This window comes from Glycine max, chromosome 13, assembly GCF_000004515.6.
Source record: "Glycine max cultivar Williams 82 chromosome 13, Glycine_max_v4.0, whole genome shotgun sequence".
Lineage (NCBI taxonomy): Eukaryota > Viridiplantae > Streptophyta > Magnoliopsida > Fabales > Fabaceae > Glycine > Glycine max.
Genome location: NC_038249.2, coordinates 37,311,613 through 37,337,720, shown reverse-complemented (window position 1 = coordinate 37,337,720; position 26,108 = coordinate 37,311,613). Strand labels below are relative to the sequence as shown.

The 26,108-nt window shown below is 32.2% G+C and overlaps 3 protein-coding genes and 1 long non-coding RNA gene across 30 annotated transcripts; 2 read left to right on the top strand and 2 right to left on the bottom strand.

The window, feature by feature from the left end:
- Positions 1-226: 226 nt before the first annotated feature.
- Positions 227-7,273, top strand: LOC102661462 (FBD-associated F-box protein At3g52670). Of its 27 annotated transcripts, none has more exons than XM_014765921.3 (9): positions 227-362; positions 1,362-1,442; positions 1,593-1,654; positions 1,799-1,875; positions 2,457-2,495; positions 2,583-5,976; positions 6,117-6,260; positions 6,642-6,955; positions 7,118-7,273. In XM_014765921.3, the coding sequence occupies exons 6-8, from the start codon at positions 5,020-5,022 to the stop codon at positions 6,777-6,779; spliced, it is 1,239 nt and encodes a 412-aa protein (XP_014621407.1). In that variant the 5' UTR covers positions 227-362; positions 1,362-1,442; positions 1,593-1,654; positions 1,799-1,875; positions 2,457-2,495; positions 2,583-5,019; the 3' UTR covers positions 6,780-6,955; positions 7,118-7,273. The 27 variants fall into 27 exon arrangements, with proteins under 27 accessions (XP_014621407.1, XP_014621398.1, XP_014621402.1 ...); XM_014765912.3 differs by having other exon boundaries at positions 1,588-1,654; XM_014765916.3 differs by having other exon boundaries at positions 1,362-1,478; positions 1,588-1,654.
- A 3,082-nt stretch (positions 7,274-10,355) lies between these two features.
- On the top strand, positions 10,356-12,375 carry LOC106795527 (uncharacterized). The gene is made up of 2 exons (XR_001384233.3): positions 10,356-10,496; positions 10,857-12,375. It is a non-coding gene; the product is annotated as an uncharacterized lncRNA (long non-coding RNA).
- A 2,855-nt stretch (positions 12,376-15,230) lies between these two features.
- LOC100778706 (DEAD-box ATP-dependent RNA helicase 42) lies at positions 15,231-20,881 on the bottom strand. The gene is made up of 8 exons (XM_003543197.5): positions 19,952-20,881; positions 17,301-17,346; positions 16,847-16,896; positions 16,490-16,531; positions 16,123-16,236; positions 15,703-15,781; positions 15,533-15,604; positions 15,231-15,444 (listed from the first exon to the last, which is right to left on the bottom strand). Exons 1-8 carry the CDS (start codon positions 20,641-20,643, stop codon positions 15,397-15,399), a joined length of 1,143 nt encoding a protein of 380 aa, XP_003543245.1. The 5' UTR covers positions 20,644-20,881; the 3' UTR covers positions 15,231-15,396.
- A 3,660-nt stretch (positions 20,882-24,541) lies between these two features.
- On the bottom strand, positions 24,542-25,636 carry LOC100779239 (defensin-like protein). The gene is made up of 2 exons (XM_003543198.5): positions 25,424-25,636; positions 24,542-24,931 (listed from the first exon to the last, which is right to left on the bottom strand). Exons 1-2 carry the CDS (start codon positions 25,479-25,481, stop codon positions 24,762-24,764), a joined length of 228 nt encoding a protein of 75 aa, XP_003543246.1. The 5' UTR covers positions 25,482-25,636; the 3' UTR covers positions 24,542-24,761.
- Between the last annotated feature and the right edge of the window lie 472 nt (positions 25,637-26,108).

The following is a 26,108-nucleotide window of genomic DNA, read 5'->3' as shown; positions in this document are numbered from 1 at the left end:
CGTCTAAAATTAATATTTATCCCTTGTAATAGACAACCAATATTTAATAGAAAAACAAGAAAATATAATAATTAAAATATTTGTAGAGGATAACTGAATTATGTAGATCAGATATTATTATTATTATTATTATTATAGTGATAATTTTGTAATAAATTAAAAACCTACTTCTTTTATATAAAAAATTACTGCTTCTTTTTTATTTTATTTTTTAAAATGCTAAACTCCGTCGACAATGCAAATTTACTTGAGAATTGTTGATTGGAAGCAAAACCGAGGCACATCAAGCATGAGAGCTTGATTTTTGTTTCTTTCTCTTCTTCGAAATCGCATCACATTCGCTTATTTGATTGTCATCATCGGTAAGCTCTGATAGTCTTTCTCTTCTTCTTCGCTTTTTCCTAATTTTCTAGGAATTTGTAGGTAGCTGCATTAGAATAGATTCTAATCGCCTAAACTCAATTGTTTTGATAGAAATTTGTTTATGTTTTGAGTATTCTTTTTGCTCTCAAAGTCTCATTTGTCTGTTTGTTTTAGTTTTGTACACTATCCATAACTTGATTGAAGTAATTAGCACGATAACTTAAGTAATTTGATTTTGAGTAATCATCTTTTTGTACACTGTGACTTGGTTGAAGAAATTAGCACTCCTGTACACAAGCGCCGGCAGAGTGTTATGACAACGATGGCGAAAAAGCACGGTGCTTTCGTTTTCGAACTAACGCCGTTAGAAGAGTTTTGTTTTCGTTTTCGAACATCCTCCTACTCCGGCGATTGGAAACCGAATGTCAGCAAGGCGGCATGGGTGTTGAATCTCCAGCGCACGGAGCGTGTCAATCCCATTGTTGAATTATGAACTAACTGTGTTTACAAAACATGGTAGGAAGAGTTTGATTGAGTTTGTTTTTTTGTAGCTTTCTTTTTTAATGTTGGATATTGTATGTGTTGTCTTGTTTTATGCATTTCAAGTGTTTGATAAATTTCCTGAGTGGCCATTCTTTAATGGTTTAGTTTCAGTTAAGCTGCTCCTGTTGTTTATCTGTCAGTTCTTTCTCTCTCTAGATCTCAACCACTCTCATACCAAGGATTCTGTATATGTATTGTCTTGTTTTGTGCATTTCAAATGTAATATAAAATTCCTGATTGACCTTTCTTTATCTGCCTCTTGGTTAGGTTTCAGTTAAGTTTTTGTTTTTTTTTAAGTGAATCAGTTAAGATGATATGCTCCATTGTTTATCTGTTAACTAAGACCATAAAATTCACAAGTGTATCTAGTACATAATAATTCAATTGCATATAAACTTATTTTTTTCATTGTACATGTTCATACAAATTGGTGTAAGCTTTGAATAGTCTTGTAGTGAAGAATGGATGTAAGCACCGCATATGATGGTTAGGGAAGTCTGCAACATGCACTCAGTCAATGGAAAGTGCAATCAAAGGTTAGGGTGGAAGACATTTGATAAATTGTTTTGAAGGTTGTTTTACTTGTTAGTTAAAATATTCACTTCTCATGTGGTTATTTTTAATTTGATCTTAAACTTTTGATGATGTGTTCTTTCCGTTTTTGTTCCTGTTCTTTTGAAGGGAAGTGGTGTATTTACATTGGCAAAGATATATCAATTTATAAGAGAATGATATATCCAAACCCAAGGTACGTTATTTTCCACAGCAGATGTTCTTAATAACTTCTATAGAATCTATGCACATGTAGCTAATAGAATATACTATAAATATATAATATTTGCTTTCATGTTTCTGTGATTGCATGCTTCCTTTTGGGTTCCCGATGCTCTAGAGCAACCATTTCCTAATGGCCAATTTGATCTAGTGTAGTCCATGGAGATTGGAGAGCATATGCCTGACGAAGCTAAGGTTTTAATAATTTAATCTATACTCTTGCATTATTATATACTTGTGATTGGACTTATTTTTTAAATTTCAAAGTTTAATTCTAGCACCTGATTAACTATTGCCTTTGCATGATACGCTTGAATGTCTCTTTCTACTCTGGATGCTCTCAGTTTGCCATTTCACTTACAACACATGCAACTGACTGTGAAATTTGAAGTGAAATTGATGATATTAGTCATCATAGATGTTCCAAGAGATATCAAGCAGTTGTGAGAAGCAAGAATTGTAGAATTTGTAAAACAAGTCATGAAAGTAAAGTTTTCTTGGGTTGATTTTTTGAACTTTTAGAGTTTGGAAAATAGCTAATTGATTTTGATTATGGAAGAATGCTTATTGCTTTTATGGAATTTGATAAACTGGAGCATTATTTTATCATCTAACACTATCGTGATGAAAATTAGCATCATTTGATTTTGAATTATGGAATCAGACCCTACTTTGCCATTTTTTTAATGAGATTCAGTGGAGTTTGTCTAGTTTTCTTGTGTGTTTTGCATCAAATGTTTGATATCAATAGCTTTATTTGTGAATTTTTATGTCAGGGTTTTCTCCCACCATCAGGTCTATAACATGCTCTTCAGGTTATTAATTTTAACTTAATCACTAGGTCTTGGAATATCTGATATTTGTTTTCCCCAAACCAATTCATCATTTTTTTTCTTTTGCAGATTGTGATTACAGGACTTAGAGCAGCCTTCACGAGGTGGGTGTTGCAGTGGTCCTGGCACTTGGCGTAACATGCATTCTGGTATGGCAATTATTATTTCTTGATGTTGTTTTCTTGGATGTATATCAAGTATGAACTTATGATCTCCATGAGATATTAATCTTTCTTTTGATGATATTAAGTCTAAATAGGATTATTTTCAATAGGAATGGGAGCAATTCCTATCTGAGGTACTTACCTCCCCTCCTTTCTCTTCTTTCAAGTTTTAATTTCACTATGATGCTGTTTTCTTGGATGTGTATCAAATTTTGTCTATAGCTAGAAGTCAATTTTCTTGTAGTGACTTCAGAACAATTTGATTTCTTTTGCACCAGCGGAATCAAATCTGAACCATACTTGTATAGTTTGTGAATAGCTCCAGTGGTCCTCTTAATCTTTCGACCAAAGACTACTGTGTTTGCGCATATACTACCTAAAGTTAATCTAATCAAGTTTATTAAAATCAAATTAGACAAGCAAAATCAATTAAAAATAAAGATAAGTAAAGGATAATTATATTAAAAAACCAAGTAAAATACTTAGTCTAGTATCTCAACATTCCAATGATGTCAAATCTAGTCCCTGACAACAATGCTAGAAACTTACTCAATCAATGTCGTATGCTTAATAAATGTCATGTTGTGATGATGAAAAAGTGTGTAGTTAATGGTGTTGCACTTATCAATGTGTGTGGAAAATGAATTATCACAACCTTATTTCGGCAAGTGTATCAGTCAGTAAGTAATAAAATGATGTGTTAAATATGTTTTTGATCCCTAAACTTTTTGTGAAATTCAGTACTCTTAGTTTCTAAACAAGTTTTTGATCAGTCTTAAATCCCTCAACTTTTAGTCCTTGCTGTCAACCCAGCCTGCACCGCACAAATGGACCAGATCGAATCCCTCACTGACTTTGATTGCACCTCCGACGACCGCTACAACTTTCCTCCTATGTGCATCACTGACCCTTGGGCTCACAAGTCTTCTTATTCTTCAAATCCATAACCCCTATTTGTTTCATTAGAAAAAGATTCAATCTTGCATTGCTCAACACCACCGCATCACCCACTTCCCCCACACAAAACTAAAACCCAAAAACAGATTCAAAATCACTTCTTTGCTTCCACGCACACAATTATCAATTGCAAAGTGATAAGAGATAATGCTCAATTGCTTTTTTTAAAGAGAGAGACAGAATTGTGTTGGGGTTGTGTTAGCAATGTGTGCACTTAGATTTCTTCAGAAGGTGGCCACCGTTGGCTGGTCCAAATCTACGCCAATGTTTTATAGAGATAAAGTACTGAGAACACAAACAAGATATAGAGAGTGTGAGTGTGAGTGGAGATGAAGACACGTATGAGAGAAGAAGCAACAGAGAGGGATGGTCATGGAGGCTGTAGACCCTCTGCGGCTGGAGGTAGAGGTAGTGGAGGAGTTTCAAAGGAGGAGAGGGAACTGCTCCTTCTTTCACGGGGTTGGTGTCGCTGTTCGACGACATCTAGATCTGGTGCGGTGGGGGCATTGTGGTTGTTGAGGGTGGAGATGTAGTGGTCCTCAACATGTTTTCTTCCGTGGCGGGGCTGCCACAAGAAAGACGAGAAAAAAACAAATGCTGCCGCTGAAAATTGCTTCCAGTGGCGGCAAATGGTGGCCAGAGGAATTGGATAAGGGAGTTGCTGGGAGGGTGCATGGATCTAGTGTGGACTATACTATGGTAACAAGATACATCCTATGGTTAGAAATAATGGTCTACTGGGAACCACTTAATATGTGGTTCACCGTAGCCTTCGCCTATAGATCTCATAAGTTTGTAAAACCGTCAGCGTTCATATAATTTTTTTTGAAAAGCAGTGGCCATTTAATTGATGTTGACTTTGATCACAACGCGTTAAAAAAACATTATGTAATGCAATAAATATTTTAATAAAAGGTCTTGTCATTAATGAGAAATATATTTCATTCATGCCATATTAATGATATTTAATAAATTTAGATTCCATATGTACTTTTCTTTTATTTCTTTGTTTTTATGTATTTATTATTTTTTTCTAGAAAAAGATATTTCAGAAGCTGTTTCTCAAGAGCTGATGGTTTTTTATTTATTTAAATTAAATTAGTTTCACTTTTGTAACCTTTTATGCAAACCTTTAGTTAAGACAGTTAGTTAGGGGGTTATTAAGTTGAATAAATAGGAGGATGAAGCTGGAAAGGAGGGATTCAGATCAATCTGTATCTTTAGTAAATTGAGTGTTATCTCTTATCTCTTTGCTAAAGGTTCTTTTGTGAAGATTTCCCCTTAGAGAACGTCTTTCCATTCACTGTTTTTCTGCAATCAAGACATACAATATTCTTACCTTTCTTTCTTATTTTTATTTTTTGGTTCCTAATTAACAGTTCACAATGCCAAATAGAGGTTCTGTTTTACGTTCTTTGTGTTTATCCCCCCTCATTGTATCCCAAAAGGCCAAAGTACGCAGAAACAATGGCCAAAAGTCTCCAACAAAACCAAAGGCAGCACAACTTGATAGGATTAGCAGTCTGCCTGATGAAATAATTTGCCATATCCTTTCATTCCTCCCAACCATAGAGGCTGTTACTACTAGTGTTTTGTCCACCAGGTGGAGATCACTTTGGACTTTGGTCCTTACTCTTGATTTTGATGACAATTGGCCTTGCTTCTTCAACACAACCTTTGCTTCCGTTTTTGGCAGTATCTTAGCTCAACGCAAAGCAAAATGCATCAAAAGGCTTTGTCTATATAACTATAGCAAACCCTTCAGCTTAGACTTGATTGGCTCATTGGTTTCCACTGCCGTGGCCCAAAACCTTGAGGAGATGGACCTCATTTGCAACTATTATTTTGAGGTTACTTTGCCCAACACACTTTTCACTTGCAAAACCATTTCAGTTCTGAAGTTATCACTTGGGTTGACAATCAATCTAAATAACATTTCATCAATTCATCTTCCTTCACTCAAGGTTTTGCATGTCGATGTGCTTTACCTTGTAGATGATGAATCCATAATGAGGCTTTTTTCTGGGTGTCCTGTTCTTGAAGAACTTTGTTATGAGGAAGTGAAGTCTAATAATTCAACCTCGTTTAAAATATGTGTGCCTTCACTGAAGAAGTTACATCTTAAGTGTCATGATAAAAGAGTGCAGGTAGTCACCCCTTCTCTCGAGTACCTTCAAGTGCAGGAAACTAAAGTCCGTGACTCTTTGGTTGGTAACTTGCCTAACCTGTTACAAGCACATGCTGATATCTATTTTGACCAGCATGAAAAAGAGTATGTGTTTAACTTTTTCAATGCAATTCGTCAAACTAAATTTTTGGGGCTGTCTACTTATACAATAGAGGTGAGGTTCTTTCTGCAAATCATTTTTTTTACCCCATCACACTAGCAAACTTATTTATTTTCGTTGTTTTATATGCTATTCTTTTAAAAGGAAATGGGTGATATTATAATCGATTCTTTGTTATTCTCATCCTCATGTAGGCTCTAACTGATGCTAGCTTTGGATTTCCAGAATTTCACAATTTGGTTCATCTACAGCTTTGTTTAAGTACAATTGACTCTTGTTCTCTAATACAATTGTTACTTGCTAGATGCCCCAAGCTTGAAATTCTTGACATTGATAAGGTTTGTTGACTTTTGAGGTTCAGTTTTATTGTTTTCTTGATATTTAGGCCATGTTTGCTTACTGTTTTTAAATGAGTTTCCTATACTTTTTAAAATTTCTTTCTGTTGAGCACTTTTGAAAATGCTTGTATCTTTTCAAAAAGTTTAAGTATAACATCAGTGCATGTGAATGAACACTTGAATTTTCTGTTTTCTTAAAACACTTGTTATGAAAACATTTTTTTATTAATTTGATATTTTAGTAATGCTAAATTCTTTTAGAAAACAACTTGTAAAACCAAAAAGTTAGAAGGGAATCAAACATGCCCTTACCCCCCCCCCCCCCCCTCTGTCTCCTATTTGAAAAATAAAAAACATAATAGTTGTATCTTTATTCAACAGGTTTATGGGAAAGTGAAAGAAAGTGGACACAGCCAACTGCACCAGTTCCTAGTTGTATTAGCTCACATCTTACGGCGTTTAAATTTAGAGAGTATGGTGGCTCCAAATACGAGTTGGAACTTACAAAGTATATTCTAAAGAATGCAAAGGTCCTCAAGACAGTGACAGTAAAGATGGCGAAGTGGTTGGAGCCAAATAAAACAAGTCATGCTATGACAAAATTGGATTCGTTACTATCATCCTCAAAGTATTGTCGTTTGGCAAATTATCAAATTCTGTGCCAAGATTTTCCTTGATGTATGCAATTCGTTCAGGTATATATGAAATCTAACGTTTTGGTATTAATGAGAAACTGGTGTGTCAAATTAAGCTTGTATTAAGAAAAATGCCTTTCCCTATAACACAGACAATTATTATATTTGATATTGTACATAAATTGTTAAAACATAAATATTGCTTTTGATTTTGTTGTGAAGCAGGTTGATGACAAGCGATGATCACTATGCGGTGACAATTTGAATGGTAAAAGAGTGTTTGACATCAATGATGTTAGTAGTAGTTTCTGTCTAATGTTTAGTTTATAACTTTATATTTACTATTCATGTCATTGTAATAAAGACAAATCACATGCACCCCTGTAGCAATGTTATCTCTGAATTGGTTGATTTTTTTTTTAAAAGAGAATGGTTAATAAATAGTAGATTGAAATTTCGATATCTCTTTCCTGAATGCTATTCAGGAACCAGGACAAATACCACCGCACAAAACGCAAAAATAACGTAGGTACGTGGCTCCCGATAGTAAAGTTAATGTAGTGATAAAAGTTAAACTACATCACGCGTTTACCACTACAAAGAAACCATTTTCCTGGTTCAATACCATTTTTTAAATATATGAATTTAGGGATCTAATGCGAATGCTTTTCGCAGTAAGCAACAATTGCAACTTGAAAGAGATATCCCTGCATGTTCAACTTGATTTGGGAGAAAGGTTTCATATAGGAAATCCCTACTTGGAAACTCTATTGCCGCTTCGAATAAATGTTGTGTTCATCGCGACTTTCTAATGTTAGCCCAATTTTTATCCTTTTGGAAATGGTGTTCGAATGTTAAAAAGAAAATATTACTGGGGTCAAATCTATCTATCAATATTTACATTCTAATAAATAAATTATTTTTTGAAGTTTACACTATTTACATTCTAATAAATGTCACTAATTAATAAAATATATTAATTAACAAAAATATTAGACAACTTAAATGGAAATGTCTAAAGTGTTCCTAATTTGGGTCTAAAAAATTGTATCAAATCTTCATTTCTTTATTACTACTACTGTTGCTTTATAAAAGGTCTTGACATAATTTACTTAGTGATTAAATTTTAAAACATACTACTGGCCTTAATCTATTAGACATTAATGACTTTTGCATGACCTAAAGCCCAATCTTTTAATTAGTTAAATGAACTTTATAAAAGACTTGACTTAATTTATTTAGTAAAATGACCTAGGCTAGACCTTAGATCTTTAATAGGGTGGGAAAATTATCCAATTATACGTGGACCATCAAGTTTATCCTTGTAAAATCCAATCCAGTATTTTATTATTTTTATGGTGAAAATAACAACGGTCATTCAAAATCTACCAAATGTGGTTTTTAGTGTATGTGGACCTATTGACTTTATTAAACGTTGGAAAAGACATTGGTGGCTATTTTAGCCTCCGGAATACATTTTTAGCCGTCAAAAATCTTAGTTTGCCTCAACTTGCGTAGACTGAAGTAACAACCTCTTTGGTTGGGAGGAAGGAAAGGATATGATAAATTATATCATCAAATAGGTGGCTAATCCTATCAACTTGTTCTGGCTTTGTTTTAATTGAAGCGGACTTTTGGGATTTGCTTCTACCTCCTTTGACCATTTGGGATATAGGGAGGGAGAATGAAAACTAAAAACATAAAAATAATATTGAAGCATAACTTCTATTTGTCATTACTAATATTGACTGTTGTGTATAGAATTACATAGCCTAGAATCTTATGAAATTTGTTTCATACCAAAACATACAATTTATACGAGCCAAGAAACAGAAAAAAAATGCAAAATACTAATTTATTTAGTATGATGATTAATATCACATGAAAGGAAATATATTTATTTTTATAAGATTTAATTACATTTTTTACCTCTAACTTTTCAATTTTTGGTGAATTTTATTCCCAAAAAATTAATTTGATGCATTTTAACTCTAACTTTAAGAAACTTGCAAATTTTATCCTCTATCAATTTACTCCTATCATAGTTTCACTTTTTACCCTCATTTTTTTTTTTACAAATTTTACCCTTAACTTTTTATTTTTTAAGCAAATTTTACCTCCACCTTTTGTGTTAACTAATGGATAAATAACAAAGGGTAAAATTTATAAGTTTCTTAAAAGTAAAAGGTAAAATATCTCAAGTTAATTTGCTAAAAAAATAAAAGTTGAGGTAAAAAATAAAATCAAACCAATTAATATTATTTAAAACATTTAACGCTTACTCGTTACTTTTTGACTATTTGTGAAAATATTCATTACTTTTTGACTATTGTAAATAACATGTTCTGGTGGTTATCCGCCACTAGTAATTGTGTATTATATTTTGTTTTGGCAAAAATATCACTGATTATTTGGAATCTTGCTGAGAATAATGTTAATAACATACTTTTTTTCTTTTGAATATATTCTTTATAATTGATTAAAATTTATTGGAAATTATATTTTATTTATAGGTCTCACTTGTTATTTAATACTTTTTTCTGATTTTAGAATTTTCAATAAATTTTAATCAATAATAAAATATATGTTAAAAGAAATGCATTAGAAAATACATCGTATTCCTTCTCATATGATTTTTATTAATCCGGATTAGATTTCATATTTGATTATTTGAAAACTTATCAAATCCAAACCATACTTAGGATTTCCTACTGAACTTAAAAACACTTAGACATTTCCTTTTTAATTAATTTTTTATTTACTCCATCCCACTGTTTATGTATATATGATTCAATTATTTAATTGATGAAGATTAATAAAAGTGATTAATTTAGTTTATAGTAATAAATTTATCTTAAATTTATATGTTTTTTAAAATTATCTTTTTTATTAATATTTCTCTCTTTTTTAATTGTTTGTTAATACATTTTTCCTCTTCTTTTAATGAAATGTATTTCTACTATAAAAATAATTAATACAAGAATTAGTGCAACATTTATTAAAGAGTGAGTTTTTCTGCACAATTTATAATATTATTTAACGTATAGACATTTAAAACATTTCCTTTTTGGTTAATTTTTTATTTAATAAATCGTATTAATTATTGCAACATTTATTAGAGAGTGAGTTTTTCTGCACAGTTTATAATATTATTTAACGTAGAGATATTTAAAACATTTTCTTTTTGGTTAATTTTTTATTCAATAAATCGTATTAATTAGTGCAACATTTATTAGAGAGTGAGTTTTTATGCACAATTTATAATATTATTTAACATAGAGATATTTAAAACATTTCCTTTTTAGTCAACTTTTTATTTAATAAATTGTATATATTAATTAGTGTAACATTTATTAGAGAGTGGGTTTTTAATGCACAATTTATAATATTATTTATTTTACATTTTTTATTATTAGAGATTGGGGAAGGATAATAAATTTTAATAGTGTCATTATTCAATGTTTTTTTGGTAGAGCCATTATTGAGTGGTTGTTCTTTTTTATCCTTCCCATCCCAAGCATTCAACAACTTCTCCATTTCATAAGCTCTCATTCAACAACATCATTTTGAAGGTTCTAGATCTAACTCGGGGAAATCAGAGGTGAGTCTCCACTGTTTCAATTTTCTCCTTGGATGACTAAATCAAAATAAATTTTTCCTCATTTTTATTAAGGAGTTGGTGATGTGTTTTGTAGTATTGGGTTGTTAAAGTTTTAAGTTTTTCAATGCGATTCGTCAAACTAAATTTTTGTGTCTGTCTAGTGATACAACAAATATAAGGTCCTTCTGCGGATCTAGCTAGAGAGAGGTAAAGTTCCTTCATGAAAAGGAAAATGATAAAACAATTTCTCTACAGGGAGATTTCTTTCCGTATATAAGATACAGTAATTATCTTTGAAATTGAAACCTAAGTTCTTATTACACCTAAAAAGTATATCCTTTTGATTTTGTTGTGAAGCAGGTTGGTGGCAAGCAATGATCGCAGTGTGGTTTACATCAATGATAGTTAGTACGTAGTGGTATCTATATAATGTGTAGATAACAAATTTATATCTACAATCTAGGTCATATTGGAATAAAGACAAATAAAATGCATTCTTGTAGCAATGTAATCCCTAAGTTGATGAAATTTCAATAATTCCCCCTCTCCCCTCTTAAAATTAAAAGTATGGTTGTAAATTGGCTTCTATAAGTTGCAATAGTGCGCATTGGGAAAAAAATAATCCTAAATTAAGTTTTTATTTAATCCACCTTCACCTTGCTTCTACTAACACCTACCATCTTCCTATATACCAGAATATTGTGGCATGATGTCATTAATTAGCAAACTCAATTGGTGTGCTCTCGAACATTCTTATTACATTAGAAAACTCAATTCGTGTGTGTTCTTCACATTTCCTCAACATTGATGTCCCTATTCCTTCACATCCCTGCCTCAGCTTATCAACTCCACCCTTTCACCTTCAGCATGCTCCTTCAACGTATCACAATTGGACCTGATCAATATAAGCTTCAAGGCTAGTATTTTTATATTGCTTGATAAGGACAATCAATTGAATAATTATGCAATATATCCCAAATATAATTTTCACTGATAATGCCTCTGTTCCCAATCCTGTATCACTCCTCCATTTCAAGAATTCCTTCCTCTCTATTTTCACTCAAGCTTTTGGTAAAAAAAATTATAGTTTCAGATGAAAGATCATTTGAGAAAATTAAGATGAATGCTCAAACGAATTTTTCATTAACAATACTGTTTTCGTGCAATAGTTAATTTCATGATCAGTACGTATGTCCGAGTGATAAGTGATGAACAATTTTAAAGCCATGCATGTAGCTAAACATTTAACTCTACAGTTTTGAAATATTAACTTGGTCAACTACAATGCCAAATGTTAGCATTCTTCGATTCGCAATAGTAGAAGTAACAGACAGAGGAGCCCCTAACAATAGTTTTAATTTTAAAATAAAACAAAATCTCTTAAGATTCTAGAATACATTAAAAAAGTTTAAAAATAAATTCAAATTGTTGCATAAAGATATGGTAGGATATGATAAGGATAAATTTAAAATATAATTTATATATTCAAAAATACTCATTTATTATAAATTTTAATTATAATATAATTTATATATTTACGAGTATTTATTAAGTGTAAATTTTAGTTGTATAAAATAAATTTTTTTTCTTCTGCAAATCCTTTTTTCCCCATCACACAAAGCACAATCTGTTTCCCTGGTTTTCATTGCTATATAATTCTGTTATTCTCATCCACATGCTGGTTCTTTCTGACATTGGCTTTGGATTATTTCCAGAACTTCTCAATTTGGTTCATCTAGAACTTTATTTAAGTATCATTGACTCTTATTTTCTTATACAATTGCTGGCAAAATGCCCCATGCTTAAAATTACTTCACAAGGTTTGTTGACATTTTGAGGTTCAGTTTTCATGTTTTCTTGGTATTTACTCTCTTTGTTCTCTCTCTCTCTCTCTCCTATTTGATTTTTTTTTTAGAAAAAAGTGAACAGATTTATTTGACCTGTGGTGGGCTAAGTGAAAGAAAGTGGACAAAGCCAATAACACCAGTTCATAACTGTCTTAGCTCGCACCTTACTATGTTTAAATTCAGAGAATATGGTGGCTCCAAAAACAAGTTGGAGCTTACAGTATATTCTAAAGAATGCAAAGGTCTTGAAGACAGTGGAAATTAAGATGGCGGGGTGTTTTGAGCAATAGAATGCAAGTCGCGCGAGGTCAAAATTATATGCATTACAATCAGCCTCAAAAGACTGTAGTTTGACAAATTATCAAATTAGTTGCGAAGCAGGTTGGTGATAAGCAATGATCACAGTGTGGTTGCAATTTGAATTGGCAAAAGAGTGTTTTGTTTTACATCAATGATAGTTAGTAGTGGTATCTATGTAATATTAGGTAAAAACTTTAATTTATAGATGATCATTGGAAAAAAAAATCCTGAGTTATAGCATGATGACATTAGCCAGCAAATTTTCAAATTGTAAAAAACCCTAAAGACTAAAATTCATAATCAGGAGAGTAAAGTATAATTTTCCATCAATGCAATGAAAGACAAAAAGTTAACAATAACCATTTCCTTTTCCAAAGATTGATATTTTCATGATATATTTAAGATTGCACTCTGAATGATAGTGTATTAAGTTGTGAAGTTAAATAAGACTGTTTTAAGTTTACTTGTAAGTGAATGCAATGGAAAGATATAGAATTTTTTTTGGAGCATGCAGATTAACGAGGAATTGTTTCCTTCCTTTTCAGTTAAATAGACTTGACATAATTTATTTAGTTAGATGACCTGGACCATACCATAGGTATTTCATAACCATCTCATTCTGATGTACAATCTACATATTTCTAACCCTTAACTTTAAACCCCTGACTGGTAGGAGAGAAATAAGAGGAAATTAGAAGATGGAATTATAAGATATATACTAGAATCTTTTAGTTAATCTGAGAAAATATTTTATTTTTCATTTTTTGTTGGCTTAATTTATTACTTTTAAAAGTTTAACATAAAAACTCAAATAAAAAATATAAACAGAAAACATTAAAAAAAGATATCTTCATATGCCCTATATTTTAAAACAAGAAATAAAAGAAAAATAAAAAATGGAAATAGAAAACGTTATCTCAAACCAAACAGTCTCTTACAATTTCATCTTATACAACAGTATAATTACATTCTCAATAAAATAACAGAGGCATATGTCACGTAATACGCTATGAAAAATTATAAATGAACTTCTTACTTTCTTCGCCTCTTGGCTTATATATATATATATATATTGAACAATGGTTTTGAAATGAAACAAAATGAATAAGATTCTAGGATATAAAAATCTTAACAACAACCAAATGAATAATTATGCAATATATCTCAAGAAATTGTGTGTGAATTCTTAACTCAGGCAACCAGTAGAAACTAGCGGAAAGCTCTGTTAGATCGTCATTCTTTCATGTAAATATTCAAATATAATTTTCACTGATGATGCCTGTGTTGCGCTGATGCCAATTTCTCGTGTAGCAATTTTAATATTTTACACTGGGAAGTTGGTAACTAACATCTCTTAAAACTAAATATAAAAAACATGACTTAAAAATTGGTATCCCAGTGGAATCCAAAGAATGTGTGGACGTAACACTGAGAAAAGATATTGCAATGGCCGATGTATTATCGACGGGGAGGGAGAAAGAAATTAAAGAGGTGAGGTAAGGAACTTTTTGACCATTCGGAATAATTTTTTTTCAAAAATTATCAAATTAGCTCATTTTTTAAATTAATTCTGATTTAAAGATAAGTCATAAAAGTAATTATAACTTTGTAAACAAAAATCATAAATCTTTATACGACTACTGGTTACAAGGTCTTTTAAGAGTAAAGTGATATAAAAATTTATTACTTCTATTTATAAAATACATAATTTCGAGAAAAAAATTACTCCAAAAGGTAGAAAAAGCCAAGGTGAGGATTGCCGTGACATAAGATTTCAAAGTAATAAACCAAATTAGAGGGTGTAATCTCTACTCTACAACATTTTTTCTTTAATACCAATCTTAAACCTATATATCAACTAAGAAACAGAGGTAAAAATATGGTGAAGGGTTGGGGGGAATGTAAACGAAATAACAGCATTGGGACTTAAAGAATTGAACACAACATTAAATCCAAGGTGAAGTTGGATCCCAAAAACAGTAATAGCAATCAAATTTTTAATATTTTCTATTTTGAAAATAAAAGCAGGAATAAGCAAATACATTTTTTAAATCTTGAAAATTTAAAAATAAAAACTATTTTCAGAAAATAAAAACAGGAAATAAAAGTAGAAAATATTTTCTCATACCCAACAGCCACTTAGCTTCTTTATTTTCATGCTTATTGGTGCAAACCTCCAATTAAATTTCATTCAAACTTAACGATGACAATTATCTTCCATGGAAGCAGTAAGCCCTAACAACTATCAGTGGGTACAGAATGCAACAGCACATTCATATTGCAGCTTCTGTCCTTCACCACTCCTCCATTTCAATATTTCCTCCCTCTATATTTTCACTCAAACATGGGGTAAAAAATAGTTTCAGAAGAACAATCATTTGAAAAGATGAACGGTCGAACAAATTTTTCACTTAAAAGACTGTTCACATGCAATAGTCAATTTCAGTGTGGGAGTGATGGACAATTTTGAAGCCATGCATGTAGCTTAAACTCTTAGTTTTGAAATGGTTACTTAGTCAACTACAATGCCAAAATCTCCATCATGTTAAAAAGCAACACTCTTCAATTAGCAATGGTGGACGTAACAGGAGCCAGTAACCGTGAAAATTTATTCATCCATCAGAAAATAACCCATCCACGGCATGCTAATACTAAGCCAAAAGACACATAGTTGGCATAAAATTAATCCTCATGGTGACGGGAACATTGTTACCCTATCACCCAACTCTTCAATTTACAGTAAGTATGTCCAACTATATGGCAGCATCAGGATCCAACCTTCTCTGGATAGCAGCAGCAGCCTATAGTGATAAAATAGACGCTAGTTTTAGGTGAGGCTCAAAAGCTAAAATCCAATCTCAAAAAAGGAGTTTAGTATGTAACTCTCACCTCAAAGTTTCCAAGCTTGTACTGGTAAGCCATCTCCTCCCTAAGTTGAGCTTGCTCTTTCATTGCCTGTGCCTGTAAATTATTACATGCCAACATCACAAAAGAACCTTGCCATCAACAAAATGACTAGAAATCAAATTTCCGTAAAAGAAATCCAGTAAAAAACCAACCATTCCAGTTTGCATAGAGTGCTTCAACGCCATCACTTGCTCTTCCTTATGCTTTTCACGAGCTTGCAACAATTCTTGCCTAAAATGCAATAAAAAATTATGGCAGAGTGAAGCAATTCAGGTCAACACTATGCATGGGTAATGTTTTAGAGGTCATATTCTGACCCAATCGTAAAGACAGCTTCAAGTAATTTAGTATAGGTATGATTTTGCAAATGAAAAACTGTTAACAAAGAGTGAAAAGAAACAAGTAGTTATTGAAAATCTAACATATCAATGACAGAAACTAGAAGATAGTCAACATTGTTGTTTTTTAAGAAAATAAATCAAATAACAGTAGATGTAGGGTAATTTTAAAAGATAAAGGTTGCCAAACCAATTTAAGATTAAATAGTAAAAGCAGCATGTACAAAATTATACCTGCGCTGTTCTTCATCATTGAAAATAGTGCGCTCTGTTGCCTGGACCTTCTTAAAACCTTTTTTCATCTCCTTTTCCATTTCACGCCTGTAGTAAGCATCAAGATTGTAGTACCTGCCACATTAAACCATTTGTAAAACCTTATAGATACACAAAAATGATTCATTCATGATCTTAGATCCATGCCATCATTGCAAAAACAATGAGTTTGCATTCATGAGCACGGCACGGATAAATCAAAAGACAAAAATATTCCCAGATGACAAATAACAGGTATGTGGGCATAAATTATTTCTTATTTACAAAAATGAGCACAAAGGTCTGTACAGACTTAAATAAGCTAAACTAAAACCCTGCAAGATCTTACTTTTTGGAAGGAAAGGTAGCTGTGTTGTGATCCTCCATGAATCTGCATATCAGAAATTAGACACAAGATTACATTTAAACCAACACAGTATATGTACCCAAGAAAAGAAAATCAACACAGTATTAAATGTAACTATTAACATGTGAATAATCAATCAGTTAGTCAACAAGTCCACTAAGGGGAGAGTGAGAGAAATCAATAAGAACATATTGGGATCTTTTTCACCTACAGTACTACATTAAAAGTAAACTTAACAGTTAACAAACAGCAACTTTATATACTATCCTCCCTCCATTCTTCTTTTCTTAATTTTTTTTAACATTTCCCCCCACCTGAGAAGCAAGTTTAGGTGCTTACTCTTTGAACATCTGTTTTTCTTCCCAATTGGACATATTCTCCAGATTCACCTGTTAAAATGCCACAACAATTACAATATAGGATATATTTTATGTAATCATGGCAATCATATAAGTTAGGACTCCAATATATGAATGAAAAAAGGTTTTTCTGCAGTTTTTTTTAAGGACAAAAATATCATCAAACTGACCAAGTCCAACAGGCTTTCAGGCAAGAAATAAATGTTACCTAATTATTATGAAAATTTGGTTTCTTGATGAAACAAGATAAATAGTTTGTGTGAAGAATACAGAGAAAATATTCCCCCAGATAATGTAAAGAAACCACAAACTTAATTTTTACAAGAACGGACAGATGACCACCAAGGAAGAAGAAACATCATACATTTTTTTTTGACAGAAAACATCATACATGTTTAGACTGCATAATATAGAAAGTAGAATAAAATAATCACCTGCTTTACTTCTGCCAACCATGCAGTGAACTCTGGTCGTTTGGTCCTGTAATATTCATAAGGTCACTCATAGAGGGATGACAAGACCCTTAGTTCATAAGATATAAAAGCTAAATTAGCTAGTTATTAAATTCAGACACACCAAAAATGCAGGATGCTTTTTACTTAAACACAAGACCTTTCTAGCTTTACTACTTAATGATAAGCTTTGGTAAATTGATACCACAAACATTAGAGTTGAGAGTCTTATGATAAATTGAAGTTTCCAAAATAAAAATAAAAGTATGATCATAATATCCAGTAAACATATTACCAATTTTACAACTTTTTTCAGTTACTTTATCTACTAAAGTCTAAACAGAGAAGTACATGCTTTCCTGGACGTAAAGTGTAGCTAAAGTGCCCATCACGAAACAACAGATGGAACAAACCATAAGTATCAAGTACAAATTGCTATGCTTAAACCCTTTCAACAAAAACCCCAGTTAAGAAATTTCTGATGCTGTTCCCCCTACATTAACACCTTGCTTGGTAGAGAGAAAGGAAATAGAGGGAGTGGAAATGGGTAGGAGGGGAATGAAGAAGAGAGAAATAGATGGAAAAAAAAATAGAGTAGAAGTATGAGTTATTTGGTTTAAGAGAAATAGAAGAGAATAGAGTGGAAATAAAATTATGAGATTGTCTGGTGTGAATTTTGAACGAAAGGAAAGGAAAGGAAAGAAATTAGAGTATTAAGAAACACACTGTTTTACCCTATTATATTTATTCATTATTTTTACCCGTATCCCCTACACCGCCCATGTAATCGATATACAATCAGTATAATCAATTATACCATAATAATTTGTCAAACATCCCACTTACAAAACTGTGAACACTGAACTGAATTCATAATAATTTTATAACAGTACAAAACATCTTTCTTGCTATGCATTGCATGGCTTCTTAATTAATTAAATGGTAAAATATCAAGACCAGTAAACTGATAATACTTTCTGCTAGAGTCTTAGGTGACACAACAATAAGCATGATTTTATGTATAGTTAACCCATTCAAATGTGCAAACCAATGAGATCAAATACTTTGGATAAATTAAGCAATAGACTTATTAAAACTTTTAATTAGAAAATGTCCAAGGGCCAATGGCACTGCCTGAACATATGGCAAAACATAATCAATTAGTGAAATTATAATTCATTATGTAGCCTTCCAGCTATATAATCGATTATAATTTCAATATAATCAATTATATAATGATATGAGAATTATAATTGATTATGCCATGGTCAGATGCATGTGTTTTCAAATTACAATTCGTGGTATAATTATATTTTTTATATTTTGATTATTTTCATGTGTTGCTCGTGCAAGTCATGTCACACCCTCACCAGTGGGAAAACTGACCAACACAGCAGCAGCGGAGACACTGTAGAGTGAAGAAGGCAGGGTTCTCCAGCAAGAGTGAAAGAGACAGGGTTATTTTAGTAAAGTGAAGAACGAAGCTTCACTCCCTCACTATTTCATCACATCTGACTCCTGAGAGCGGAATGTTTCAGTGTGGGGCCCACACAATTTTTTTTTAAAGAAATCTCCCTCTATTTAAGGGGTATCAAACGAGGGAACTTCCTTACCTCAAGCCCATTTCTTCACCCTCCCTCCCATTTCTCACGTATTTCACCATTATCAAACACAACATAAGTAAAATAAAAGAAAAAACGGTCACCTTTGCTTATGCCAACAACTAGCATCTTCCTATATACCAGAAGTTGACGCATGATGGCATTAGCCAACAAATTTCAAAAATTGTAAACCTGAAAAACTAGTAATCATAATCAGAAGAGTAAAGTATAGCCTACTGTCCATGCAATGAAATGACTTGTGAAGTTCTGTTAAAATAGGACAGTTTTTGAGTTTTAATTATCTTGTAAGCAACTGCAATGGAAGATAGATTTTTTGGAGCATACAGGACCTACTGTCCAAGCAATGAAATGGCTTGTAAAGTTCTGTTAAAATAGGACAGTTTTTGAGTTTTAATTATCTTGTAAGCAAATGCAATGGAAGATAGATTTTTTGGAGCATACAGGACCTACTGTCCATGCAATGAAATGGCTTGTAAAGTTCTGTTAAAATAGGACAGTTTTTGAGTTTTAATTTTCTTGTAAGCAAATGCAATGGAAGATAGATTTTTTGGAGCATACAGGAATTTTTATTGAGTTGTTTTTTTCTTTTCGTTCCTCTTTCTGTGTTTCTTGTCATGAGAAAACATCAAATCCTGTTATTAGGCATTGCCCTTCACCAATCTTACCAAGGATCAATTTGAAAACCTATAATTCTCAATCCCGTCATCATTCAATCAAATTCTACAACATTGTCTAATCGCAAGTCTACTAACCACATTCAGTCTCATCCTCAAGCAACCACAGACAACAACTCATGCAAAACCAAAGTAACAAAACACACTGCCAGAGAATTTCAAAACCTACAACACTCCACAACTTTGTAGTTTGTCACAATTCACAAACAATCAATCAGCCTCTATGACCACACCATTCAATCATCAATCACAACAAACAATCCTCTCTCACATTTCATTTCAATCAATAATCGAACATAACAATTAATAAAATAATAGAAATGCATTAATCTCTTACCACATATCAGTTTCTCTAATAACACCATACTTCCCCCAAGAATTCGTCACCGCTCCCTTCCCTCTCTCCTCCTTCTCCTTCTTCTTTTTCTTCTTCTTCAGCTTCTCCTTCTTCCTCCTCTCCTCCTCCTCCTTCTCTCTCCTCCGCCTCTTCTTCTCTTTCTCTCTCCTCCTCCGCTTCCTCTCTCTCTCATCCTCTTTCTCTCTCCTCCTCCTCTTCTCCCTCCGCTTCCGCTCCTCCTCACTCTCCGATTCCGAACCGGACCGTTCCGACTCGGACTCCTCCGAGCCGGAGTCGGAATCCGACTCGCTGCTGTAGCGCCGCCGCGATTTCCTCTTCCTCCGGTGCGCTCTATCTCCTTCGTCGGAATCCGAACTTCCTCCCCGCGATTTTCTCCTCGAATTGCTGTGCTTTCTATCGGTTTCAGAATGTTCTCGTGCTTTCCCGGAGTCGGAACCAGATTCCGACTCGCTGCAGTAGCGACGCCTCGATTTCCTATTCCTCCGGCGCCGCCTATCGCCGTCTTCGGAATCGGAGCTTCCTCTCCGCGAATTGTTGTGCTTTCTGTCGAATTCTGAGTCTACGTCCGAATTTTCTCGCGACTTCCTGGAATCTCTCCGTGACGGAGCTTCGTCTTCGTCGTTTTCAGCGTTTTTCGACATAGCACCGTTTCTGTTTGCATCTCTGGACATTTTTTATTTACGTTTGGCTGAGCTTTGGCTTTTGCAGTGAGTTAAGTAGCGGAAACAGGTGAAGTCGTTAACCGAATGAAAAACTCTGAAGACGAAGATCTATTTGGTGGATTCTGATCAAATGGACTTCGATGAGAGCCCAATAGGTGTATGGGCCCTGATTATATTTTAGGGGTGGCCCATGTGCGAGGTGACGCTTTGGGGAAGAAAAACTGAGGTTGAGACATGTGACAGTGGAGTATTCCATGCCACCCCAAAAATTAAGGTTCAGACATTACGTAATTTATTTTGTCCAATAAATGTTTGTAGGTTACTCTTTTTTTAACATGGGGTTCTTAGTAAAAAGTCAAAAATTAATTCTTTGATATACATAAAATTCATTTAAAGGATTCACATCTCTCAACATGTATTATTCTATACACAAATTTAGAAATCAAATTCCTGAAGGCATGCTCAATTAGTTATTTGCAATCATATTAATCACATTTATTATTTGTCACTTATTTTGTTACCATGGGCTTGTTGATTTGATTATACCAACAACGTAGTTCATTTCAAAGGTTTAAATATCTAAGTTGGGAATTATGGTAAACTCTGATAAGGTTTTTGAAAAAGGTGAGGCTAGTAGGGTTGTCTCTAGCCGGGAGGAGGACCTATTACACATAAGTAATAAGAAAATTAAAGAGATTGAGAGAGATTTGCCTATGGAGGTGGAGGTCAATAGAAGAAGGTTTGGGTAATTATAATTTACAAAGAAAATTAAAGTTTTTGAAGCCAACAAGAGGTTTAGGAGGTTTGGGGATTACAATGGTGGTTTTGGAAGATGACTTGCTAGAGGGTGTGCCAAAGGAGAGTGAAGGAAAGGTTATGAAAAAGAATGATGGACCTGTAGTCCCTCTCTCTGGTGAGGAGACCTTATGTTGGTAAGAGCAATGGAGAAATATTTTGGTTGTTGATGTGCTGGAAAAAATAGTCATATCTTGGAAGCAAAATTATAGAAAAGTTTGGACAAGGAATGGGAAGATCCAAACTATTGATCTACTTGATGATTTTTACCATGTGGTTTTCAGTGGCGAGGAGGATTACAAATTTGTCATGTTTGAGGTCCCTCGATGGTGATAGATCATCACCTTATTGTTCAACATTGGAAGCCGTTTATATATATATATATATATATATATATATATGCATGTGGAAGTCTCATGAAAAGTTATTGTTTGTGTTCGCATTCAACATCTATACATTATGGGGGCAAGTTTGCGCAAATATAGATTGAACCGGACCTAGAGAAATCCATTCGAAGCTCATATCTTCATTAGATGTTTCTCTCTCATTAATCTTTGAATAAGAAGGATTACATGCAATATGTTTTAAATATTGGCCATAAAAAAATACGGTAATGTGGAGTTTACGGGAGACAATTAGAGTGCATGTGCAGGCATAGGAGCCATTAGAGAACGTCATTATGGTGGAGTTTTAGAATTCTTACCATTTACCAAGAAGGATAGGACTGATATGCCCTAATTTCAATAAGACTTCACTTTTTATGCAAAATGATCGGGCCAATCAATACGAGGCTTGGATGATTGTGCGGTGGAATGGGAGGAAAAAATCAACACTGTTAGCCATGTTAGTAGATTTTTTTTTTTTACAACTCAATTTTTAGGACTAAAATGAGTTATTTTAAATTAAAGGGATTAAAAAATCATTTTTAAACTTGGGAGACTATAAAATTATTTTAAATTCACACTAAAAAATCACTTTTTTTAAAATTTAATGGACGAAACAAATTACTTTTTGAATTTAGAAGATCCAAAGGAAATTTGACTCAAATTTGAGAAGAAAAAAAAATCACTTTAATTTATTTAATAAATTCACACTGCATAAGGTAATGTGTCCTCCGTTATAGTAACGTAAGCAATATAACTAATGTCGTTTAAAGATATATAGGGACTAAAAAAGAATTTTTTTGAAATTATAGATACAAAATTTATTTATTTTTTAAAATTTGGGGAACCAAAACCAAATTTATTGCAAATTAAAAAAAATTAAAATCATACTTAAGAGGAAAAAAACTATACATAATGTATATATACTTTTTTTGACTAAATTTAAATTAATAATTGAGATATTATATATATCCGATTGGCGTTTAGTTGTTTTTAGTTTAATTATCATATTTCAATTATGGACAATTTTATCTCATAATAATAAATCCTTGCTCTTTATAAGATCATGTAAATCAATTAGTGTATATGGTTGATTTAATTAACTTAACTAATAATTTTGTATTTGAATTTTAACTAGGTATTAAATATTAAAAAGAAAAAATTATCATTCATATTCTACATGGCTGAAATAAAATTCTCTCCCATAAAAATGTTTGTGATTTCTAAAAGAAAATAATATCTACTTATATATTTTTAGTAAGAATTTCAAAACCATCATAAAATATGTTTTTCTTCTTTAAATAACTAGCTAGACTTCTTCCAAATTTAAGAAAGGCGTAAAAAAAGTCAATGAATATATTTAAGATGATTATAAAAAATTAAAAACTCAAAGTCTTAATGCCTTAAATTTTATATTTCTTAAATAATAACTTTTATTTAATTATTATTTATAAATCACAAATAGAATACATATCACTATCGTTAGCTAGAGACGGAGAAGAAAACGATAGATTGGTGTCAAAGAGTGAAAGCGAAGTTGAATAAGATTCGACACAGCGCATAGATTAGAGAAGCACGTATTAAAACATAAGCCCTGAAGGCAACAACAACTGTCAAATCATGCCACAGTTTCTTCTGTCTTTTACAATACCGTCAAGCGTAATGCATACACGACTTTGGCTAGCTTATGCATGCAGTGATGCAGATACTATCATAGACGACTTGTATCAAATTATTTAAACTAAATTTTTAAGAATATGATTAAATTTACATTTAAGTAAGAAAATATATATACTTATAAATACTCTGATTTATACTACAGTATACAATATGTATTATCTTAATATTTTATGCTTTGATGATATAAATAAATTAATTTTCTTTGCTAATTAATATGATTATTTTTTAATAAGATATAATAATTTAATTTTTATTAAACAAAGCTCATATCAATAATTTCATTTTCATGTTCAAAAACCATGATTTGGAGGTAAGTGCTTATTGTTTCTTGTCATTGCGATCTATTCTAATACTTTGTATCAGATTATTTGCGAGTCTGATATTAATTTCAACTCGCAAAATCCATTTAATAAGGAAAGAGAAAACTTAGGAAAATGCATTTGTTGTCTTGGGAAAGAATATGCAAGGCTAAAGATGTAGTAGGCTTGGGAATCCGGCTCTCTGGAGCTGTAAATGAAGCCTATGTGGTGAAACTTGTCTTTTCCATGCTCTTCACGATTTCATATTTTGCATGTACTATCAAGAAAACTGCAGACTTCATGCATGTTAATTATTTTAATTTTAATTAATATAATTAATTTCCTTATTTGTAAACTATTTATCTTTGACTACTTTTTTTTGTTATTATCCTTGATCACTTTTTTTATCGGTAAAAATTAAATATGATATTAAAAAATTTATAATAGAGCTAATTCTCTTGATTATCCTTAGCCACTTTGAAATTAAGTTTTACACATAAAAACATTAATTATTTTTTGTAAAGTAATTAAACTGAAATCAAGTACTATAACTCAATTATGATTTATGAATTATTTATCAATTTGCTTTTCTGTATTAATTAATTAAGTGAGTGACATTAGCATCATTATATTGTTAATTGTGCATCTGATATATTCAAGTTAAGAACAATTAAACATGAATATATCTGAAGAGATGAGATGAAGATTAATTAAAAAGATCGTACTAAGAACAATACAATACGACCATGCTTTGCAACAACAGCACTTTATTTTATTCTTAACATAAGTACATAACTCAGCCGTTATGCACAGTACATGCATCTATAGTTCTGACATCGGTAATAATATATACTATAATACATAGGTCATTGATGCAGCGCCAGTCTTATTATATATAGTATATAGTAGTTTTATTTTTTATAAAATAGCGCTGCATGCATCTTCTTCACGTTGGAGTGAATGGATCCATTTAACAGTTTTTGGTGCACCAACAGCGAAAATCGTCCCTGCATCTGCCTCTGAGCAAGTGCTCTTTGTTCTTGCAGTGATCATCGCAGCTGCCAGTGGTGAAGCATGGACCCCTGTATGTATCAGCCAGGTTCTCGCAAGTCTTTGCCTCAGTTTGCACCACAACTTCTTCTACACATTAATGCAATAATTGAATGATATATAAGAGATATTGAAAATTAAAACAAAATCAAAGACTATATGCATGCAAATAAAACGCATAAAGTAATATTTTCTCTAAAATGTTATAATATTTTCAATAATCATTTGATTATCAACTACGTGATCTTTAAAAAAGAGAGTATTATCATTCATGCCCATAAAATTAAAGGTTTTAATTCATGAATAATTAATTAGCGTGAAGGGTTTTCTTTAGAAAATGAAGTTAACTATTATTTTTTTTTAAAAAAGAGATTCATAATATTAAAAAGTTAGTTACATTTTTAATCAGCATGGTTTGTTTATTTTTTTTTTGTTTATATTCAACTACGTATGCATCCTAAACATTAGATGATTACATAAATATATAGCTAGAGACATGCACAGTAATACGTAGAATGTAACATTATATATGCATACTAAGAAAGACATGGAGTAGAACTAACATTAAAAGTAGTAGCTTACGAGCAACAAAGAGAACAAGGAAGAGGAAGCACAACCCAGCTATTGATTTCTTCTCCATGGCTTAATTAGTGATTCACGTGTATGTAATATCTGCTAGCTGTGTGTGTGTATATCAGGGTACATTAAGTGGTTTGTGTTAGACACGTATATATAGCCCTCTGCGACTTGACCATATACAATGATCGAAGTTGCGGATCAGAAACGTAAGTAGAAATTAGAAACTAGAAGAAACGAATGTAAGAAGGTTTCGGTCGCGATTTGTTTTTTCATGGTGAAAAGTCATAAACAGTGTGCGGTGTACGTGTGTGACGACTGAAGATCGAACTTATCAAGATAATTAAATGCTAGCTAGAATTTTTTGTGATATACATTAGCTAGAATATGAGTGACACAACGGAGATGATGATATACTTTAATATTTTTTCTCCCGTTCATGTTTAATTTATACCTTCTTATTGTTGGAAAAGGAAAAGAGCTAGAGTAGCTAGATTTTCTCTCGTCTTATGAAAAGGAAGTACGTAAAAGTTAAAATAATTAAAGAAGAAAAATTATGAACATCCACCCCACAAGAGATAGACGACACCTACACATGCTAGCTAGAATATTTGACTCAACGGTGATACTTTAGTCAGTGGCTGCTTTATTTTTTATATTAACATCAACAAATATTATCATATATTCATTT

Coding starts and splice junctions, on each gene's coding strand:
- LOC102661462 (XM_014765921.3), top strand. CDS start 5,020: ATGCCAAATAGAGGTTCTGTTTTACGTTCTTTGTGTTTATCCCCCCTC. Junction 5,977..6,116: donor TGTCTACTTATACAATAGAG/GTGAGGTTCTTT, acceptor ATCCTCATGTAG/GCTCTAACTGATGCTAGCTT. Junction 6,261..6,641: donor AAATTCTTGACATTGATAAG/GTTTGTTGACTT, acceptor TTTATTCAACAG/GTTTATGGGAAAGTGAAAGA.
- LOC100778706 (XM_003543197.5), bottom strand. CDS start 20,643: ATGTCCAGAGATGCAAACAGAAACGGTGCTATGTCGAAAAACGCTGAA. Junction 15,782..16,122: donor AATGATGAAGAACAGCGCAG/GTATAATTTTGT, acceptor ATTGCATTTTAG/GCAAGAATTGTTGCAAGCTC. Junction 15,445..15,532: donor ACAAGCTTGGAAACTTTGAG/GTGAGAGTTACA, acceptor TTATCACTATAG/GCTGCTGCTGCTATCCAGAG.
- LOC100779239 (XM_003543198.5), bottom strand. CDS start 25,481: ATGGAGAAGAAATCAATAGCTGGGTTGTGCTTCCTCTTCCTTGTTCTC. Junction 24,932..25,423: donor CCTTGTTCTCTTTGTTGCTC/GTAAGCTACTAC, acceptor ATTAATGTGTAG/AAGAAGTTGTGGTGCAAACT.